Here is a 6596-nt window from a genome sequence, read left to right on the forward strand (position 1 = left end):
AATCAATACTCGTGCCACATATAATCATATCACATCACAGAAGTAGCAAAAAGTAAAATATCAACCCTAATCCTAAAGCTAGAAGTGGTGCCCTAGCACATCTATGTGTGTGTAGTAGGCTTGTGTGGCTTTGGATAGGTCATATATAGGGTAGTTAGTTAAGTTGCCTAAATTTTAAATATTAATGGATTCGAGTCCATTTTAGTAAGTTTAGTTTGTTAATCCATTTTTAATACTTAGGATAGTGATCGTTGAAGTTTAAATTATATTAACCAAATTTTGGAATGTCTAGGGTCCTCCTATGCACTAGGTTAAGGGGGTCTAAAAGGTTACTATAAGAGATAAGCTAGGTTTGGGAGTTCTAACCTTTAATTAAATATTAGTCCTTAAAAGGAGTTGTTAGGCTTTGAGTTTGTTAGATTTGGAGTTTTTTATGCCAAGTTATGAATTTTAGAAGTTTGGACAATTAATTAATTATAAAAAATTGCTTAATTAGGGTGATTTCATGGTGTTGATCCAAATCAGCTCCAAATAGATTAGAAGCAGCCCCAAAGACCAGAAATGACCTGGACAAAGCCTCCAATATTCAAAAGGCACTTATCCTCTTTCGAATAAAACTCCCGAATTCTAGAGAGAGAAACTCACGAATTCTAGAGAGAGAAATCAATCTTCTTATTTTTGAATTTGGTCTTTTTGCGGGTTTCCCGCAATCGGTGGTGGCGGCAGTGGATGATCGCCGGCGTTCATCTTCATGAACGCTCTGCGACCTATGGGACCTGTACGTCCAAGTGGTAGAGGTTCTAATTGAACTGTGATCAGAGAAGGTGAGGTAAATCGTTGCCAAATAGCCCCAGTTAAAGGTAAGGGAAAGAGCGTGTTGATTGAGAATATGGATGGGAAGGAAATTCTTGGAGGAAAAGTGAATCCAGGAGTAGCAATTCATGAATCATCGGCATCGGATGATTTGATTCTTTGTGTGAACAATTTTTCAGGGGTTCTTGATACGCTTAAGGGGCGTAATATTGGTGATGATTTGTCATCGGTGGGATTTTTGAAGGAGGATGTAGTTATGGAGGAAGGACCAGTGGACATGGAATTGTGAAAGAACAAGAGTAATGAGGTAGGTGAAGCCTGGTCGAAACCAAAGCCAATCAAGCTATCGTTCAATAAGGACCATGTTGAATTTTTAGAAGATGGAATTGCTGATATGGAGGCAAGGAATTCACAGATTTTGAAGAATTCTGTGGTGATTAAAGTGCTGGGTAACAATGTGTTTTTTTTGGTTTGTAGCACCGAATTGAGAAAGCAATGGAGCAGGTTTGGGGGATTCCACCTAACGTCGATTGGTATGGATTGGATCCTGAGCTCATTCCATACGAGTGAAGTGGTTGAAGAAGTTTTCAATGGAGGACCCTGGTACGTAAACAGATTCATTGTTGAAATGGATAGGTGGTCGGCTGCATTCAATCCTAACACGTTTAAAGGAGTTTCGACACTAGTATGGGTTAGATTTCCTTGTCTACCATTGTATTGCTGGGATGAGGACAACATTGCAAGAATTGCATCTTGCTTGGGAACGCCAATGTACATTGATGGAAACACATTCCGATGGAGTAAATGGGAGTTTGCTCGAGTGTGTGTAAGGATTGATCTAGAGAAAAAGCTTCTGAATGGTGTGTGGGTGGATGGCTCAGCAGGGAGGTTCTTTCAATGGGTTGAATATGAGAAAATTGATCTTCTCTGTTATCAGTGTGGTAGAGTTTGCCACAACAGAGTGATATGCTCAGAAAATGTGTCTATTGGAATACAAAATCAATCTTTGAAGGAGAAGGAGGTAGGTAAGGAAAATGGTGAGAAGAAAATGCAGGAGAATAAATCCTCAGTGATTAGTTCCGAATATGGTCCATGGATCCATGTTCACTTCAAAGACAGGAGAAACAACAGAGGAAACTTTGCTAGGAAGGGTTTGAATGCTGATAGACTTGGCAATTCTGCCAGGGAAGAAAGCAATCAGAAGAATAATGTACAGTTTGATAGAAAAAATTTGAATAAGAAGGATAATGTTGATGGAAACAATGTCCTGGCTCCAAAAAGTAGGGATGAACATGAAAAACATGTTGGAAAGGAGAACTCGGAGACTGCTGTAACCAACAGGTTTGCTATACTTAGTGAAAATACTGAAGAAAATTGTTCGGTAGAGCAGGCAAAAGATATAAAAACTACAGAAATAGACCAAGAATGTATTGATGCTGATATCAATAACAGTGGTTTGGGTGTCTTAAGTACTGCTGTCAAGGTGAAGTTGGCTAAGGAATTGAAATCACTAGGACCTGTGGAAGTGGATCATAAGAAGAAAAAGAGGTATGATAGGTTGAACCCCAAGAGTGGGGGGAGATCAATTACACCTTTTTAATGTCTTCAATTCTTTTTTGGAATTGTAGGGGGGCAAGGAAAAAAGAAGCCTCCTTATATTTGAAGGAAATTGTTAGAGATCATAATATCTATTTTATTGGGCTTATGGAGACCAAGTTGGCTAGCATTGACAGAAAAGATGTTGATTATTTGATTGGGTAGGAGTGGGAGTACTTTCACTACCCTGCTGAGGGTACTTCAGGAGGCATCCTAGTTTTATGGAATAGGAATATGGTTTCTTTCGATATAGGTGAGACATCATCACAAGTAATTGTTGGTAGTCTTTCGGTTCCTAACTTGGGAATTTGGAGAATTGCCACGGTTTATGGGAGCAGAATTTGTAAGGAAAGGGAAAGCTTATGGAAGCAACTTCAGGATTGTATGGAGGATGCAATTCCCTCTATAATTGGAAGGGATTTTAATTGTATTGTTAACAAGGAGGAGAAGAGAGGAGGCAAAAGGTTCTTGTTCTCAAAAGGACCTAGGGAGATGAAAAGTTTTATGGTGAATTCTGATTTCCATGACGTTGGAAGTATGGGACCAAGATTTACTTGGTGTAATAACAAAGAGGAGACCTCTCGGATTTGGGAAGGGTTGGATAGATGTATTTTGAATTCATCTGCTATTCAAATTCTTCTAATGGCTACTATCAAGCATCTTGCTAGAGTAGCATCGGATCACAGTCCTATTGTTCTAAGTATGAAGGATAAAATGCATTGTAAAGCTAAAATATTTAAGTTTGAGGACACTTGGAGATCATACCCTACTGCAAAGTGTATTGTTTATAACTCTTGGATGAAGAATGACTATGGTGATGAGCATAGTATACTTCAAAGGAAACTCAAACGTATCATGAAGGCTTTGTTTTTTTGGAATAAAAATAAATGCAAGGACTTGAATGTTTTGAAGGAAACTTTGAAGAGGGAAATTCTTGATCTTCAAAATAGAGAAGCTTGTGATGTTAACTGGACTGCTGATGATCTTGTTTTGCTAAGGAACAAAGTGCATGAATTTAATGTTACATTGATACGGTTGTCTACTTGGTGGAATCAAAGGGCTAAAGTGAGATGGCATGAGGAAGGAGATACTAATTCAAGATTTTTCCAGAATTTTGCATCAGCAAGACACAATGGCAATCGTATTAACTAAATTAAAGATGAGTTCAATACGCTACATGTGGAGGAGAATCAAATAGAGAAGGTTTTTACAAATTTTTTTGAGAAGAAATGGGAGCATAGAGAATGCGAGTTGACGGGATGGCCAATCATTGAAGAAATCCAGAAAATTAATAATGCTGATTTGGTTATGCTTAATGAGGAATTCTCAATTCAGGAACTTCAGATCTCAGTTATTTAGCAAGGGAATAACAAGGCACCAGGTATTGATGGAGTTACTTCACTTTTTATAAAAGCTATTGAAGCATAGTTTGGGAAGTCTTATGGAATGCAATCAACTGTTTTTTCAAAACTTGTATTCTAAATATATTTTGGAAGGATACTTTAATTACTTTGATCTCTAAAGTAAAATATCCTTTGCTTCCATCAAACTATAGGCCTATTAGCCTATGTCAGACCAACTATAAAATTGTGGCTAGCATGTTAGTCAACAGATTGAAGAAAGTCATTGACAAGATGGTGTATGAAGAGCAAGCAGCATTTATTCCCGGTAGATCCATTTCTGAGCATTGTCTGTTGGCTCAGGAGATTCTCCATAAGTTCAAGGTATCCAAGAATAAGAAGGGATTGATGGCTCTTAAATTGGATATGGAACAAGCATATGATAGCATGGGCTGGTCAACACTTCATCAGGTTCTTAAGTGGAATGGTTTTCCTACTTTGTTTTCTAACCTCATTATGGAATGTGTTGTAGATGTGAGGTTTTCTATCATTATCAATGGAAGAAATTCCAATTGGATTTGTGCTAAAAGTGGCTTCCGTCAAGGATGTCCACTTTATCCGTATATATTCATTATGTGCTCTCAACTCTTATCCAATTCTTTGGAGCAAATGGGAAAGGATCTTGGTATTCGGATTTCACCTAGAGGTCCAAGGATCACACATCTCCTTTATGCAGATGATGTGTTGATTTTGTCTCATGTTTCTATTACTTTAGCCAAAGAATTGAAGAAAATTGTGAAGGTGTTTTGCAAGTGGACATGACAAAGAGTCAATATCAACAAATCACAGATTTTATTTGGCAAGGTGGTGAGCTACCCTTTGAAGAAGAAGATTACCAGAATCATTGGTTTTAAGGAGGTCAAGGAGATGAAGTATTTAGGTGTCAAGATCTCACTTGGAAGAAGCAAAGTGGCAGATTTTCAAGAACTTTTTATTATGGTTATGGACAAACTCAATTCTTGGTGTAAGAAGTCCTTATCAATCGGAGGTAAGCTCACTCTCATTGAAACTTCTTTACTTTCTATGCCAAATTTCTTAATCACTCACTCTTTGGTTCCTAAAAGAGTTTTGCATGAGCTAGAAAAAATGTGTAGAAGTTTTTTATGGCATAAGAGTGATAGGTCTAAAGGTATGCATTATGTTGCTTGGAGTGAAATTTGCAAGCCGAGAAGTATGGGTGGGCTGGGTTTGCAATCTCCTTTATTGAGAATTGGCTCTTTGAGATCTAGATTTTCTTGGAGCTTCATTCAAAAACAGGATTCTTTGTTACACCAAACTCTGAAGGCAAAATATGGAGATGAGATTATGAAGGATGATCAGAAGAAAGTCACGTCTAGTGCTTGGAAGATAATGCTGGATGGGGGAAAAAATTTGAAGAATGCTATTAGATGGAAGGTGGGTAAGGGAAATAAAATTAGTGTTTTGAATGATGCTTGGTTGTTGGATAAAAGCATCAATCGATAGCCAACTCATGTGGACTGTAATGTGCTGGAGGGGATGTTTGTTCAGCAGCTATTGACTTTTAATGGTGGTTGGAATTCTGAATTGCTTCAGAGGGCCTTTCATTCAGAGCTTATTTTGTTGATTTTTCAAATCCAAATCGAGGATGTGGAGGAGGATAATATAGAGTTGTTGAAATGGTGTTCAGGGAAAACAATTTCTGCACTAGTTTATGAACAAATGCTGATTAACAGATACAATTTTGATGATGTAGAGTACTTCAAATGGCTGCAAAAGCCCAAACTCAGCAAGAAGGTTGAAATTTTTTGGTGGAGGCTAGGTAAAGCTGCAATTCCAACTAATCTTTTTCTTAAGAATCATAGAATCTCATTGATGGATAGTTGTGAGAGAGGATGCCAAGTGGTTGAATCTTATGAACATATTATGGTTCATTGTAAGTATATGGTGGAGGTCATCATGAAGGTACCCGAATGGGGTATTATGATCCCTGTTTTTAACTCTTTGGAGGAATGTCTACATGAACTTAAAAGGCTTTCAACGTCTAATTCTGGAATTGCAAAGCTGTATTGCTCGGTGATTTATCTTTCTTGGAAGAACATAAACTATGTGAAGCATGGTAAAGATGCATTGTCTGGGTCTTTGGTTGCTTCCAATGCATTGTTCGTAGCTGTTTCCAAGTCTAGTCCTTATCTTTCTAGCTGGGGTACTAACCTCCTTAGGGAGTCTTCAAATACTTGGTGCCCTCCACCAAAAGAGTGGATTAAGATCAACTTAGATGCTTCTTTACTTAGCTCTAAATCTTGGGGGTATTGGTGGGGTCTTTCGAGATCATAAAGGACGTCTGATTACTACATTTGGCAAGAAGAAGATTCATTGGGATGTGGCACAACTGGAAATGGAAGCAATCCTTACGGTGAAGGATTTTCTTAAAAGCTGGATGATGGAATGCAAGGGGGTGATCATTGAGAGTCATAATGTCAACATTATCCATTTCATTCAAGATTCTTTGAAGAAGAATAAATGGCCTTTAAATAAATAGTTGGTCTACAAAGGAGGCATTGTTTCTAAATGATTTTAATAAAGTAGTTTTCCATCATGCCTATAGATCTTGTGATAAAGTAGCTAATTGTTGTGCTACTTTGGCATTGGAAAATAGTTTTTCCTTTGATAGTATCCCTTCCGTCTTGATGACTTTAATCAAGAAGGAATGTGATATTTTGAATACTTGTATGTATTTCTTTTGATGTTATTTTAATGCAAATGATGCATTCCTTCAAAAAAAAAAAAAATAAAGACCAGGAATGACCTAAAGAAGTGTTCCCAAGT

General features: G+C 37.6%; 3 protein-coding genes across 3 annotated transcripts; all 3 read left to right on the forward strand.

Moving 5' to 3' along the window:
• The first annotated feature begins 1207 nt into the window (after positions 1–1207).
• On the forward strand, positions 1208–2413 carry LOC110100617. The gene has a single exon (XM_020828205.1). It carries the CDS (start codon positions 1208–1210, stop codon positions 2411–2413), a length of 1206 nt encoding a protein of 401 aa, XP_020683864.1.
• A 230-nt stretch (positions 2414–2643) lies between these two features.
• On the forward strand, positions 2644–3561 carry LOC110100616. The gene has a single exon (XM_020828204.1). It carries the CDS (start codon positions 2644–2646, stop codon positions 3559–3561), a length of 918 nt encoding a protein of 305 aa, XP_020683863.1.
• A 482-nt stretch (positions 3562–4043) lies between these two features.
• LOC110100615 lies at positions 4044–6104 on the forward strand. Its single transcript, XM_020828203.1, has 3 exons — positions 4044–4550; positions 5067–5204; positions 5319–6104. Exons 1-3 carry the CDS (start codon positions 4044–4046, stop codon positions 6102–6104), a joined length of 1431 nt encoding a protein of 476 aa, XP_020683862.1.
• The last annotated feature ends 492 nt before the right edge of the window (positions 6105–6596 follow it).

This window comes from Dendrobium catenatum, unplaced genomic scaffold (genome assembly GCF_001605985.2).
Source record: "Dendrobium catenatum unplaced genomic scaffold, ASM160598v2 fragScaff_scaffold_981, whole genome shotgun sequence".
Classification (NCBI taxonomy): domain Eukaryota; kingdom Viridiplantae; phylum Streptophyta; class Magnoliopsida; order Asparagales; family Orchidaceae; genus Dendrobium; species Dendrobium catenatum.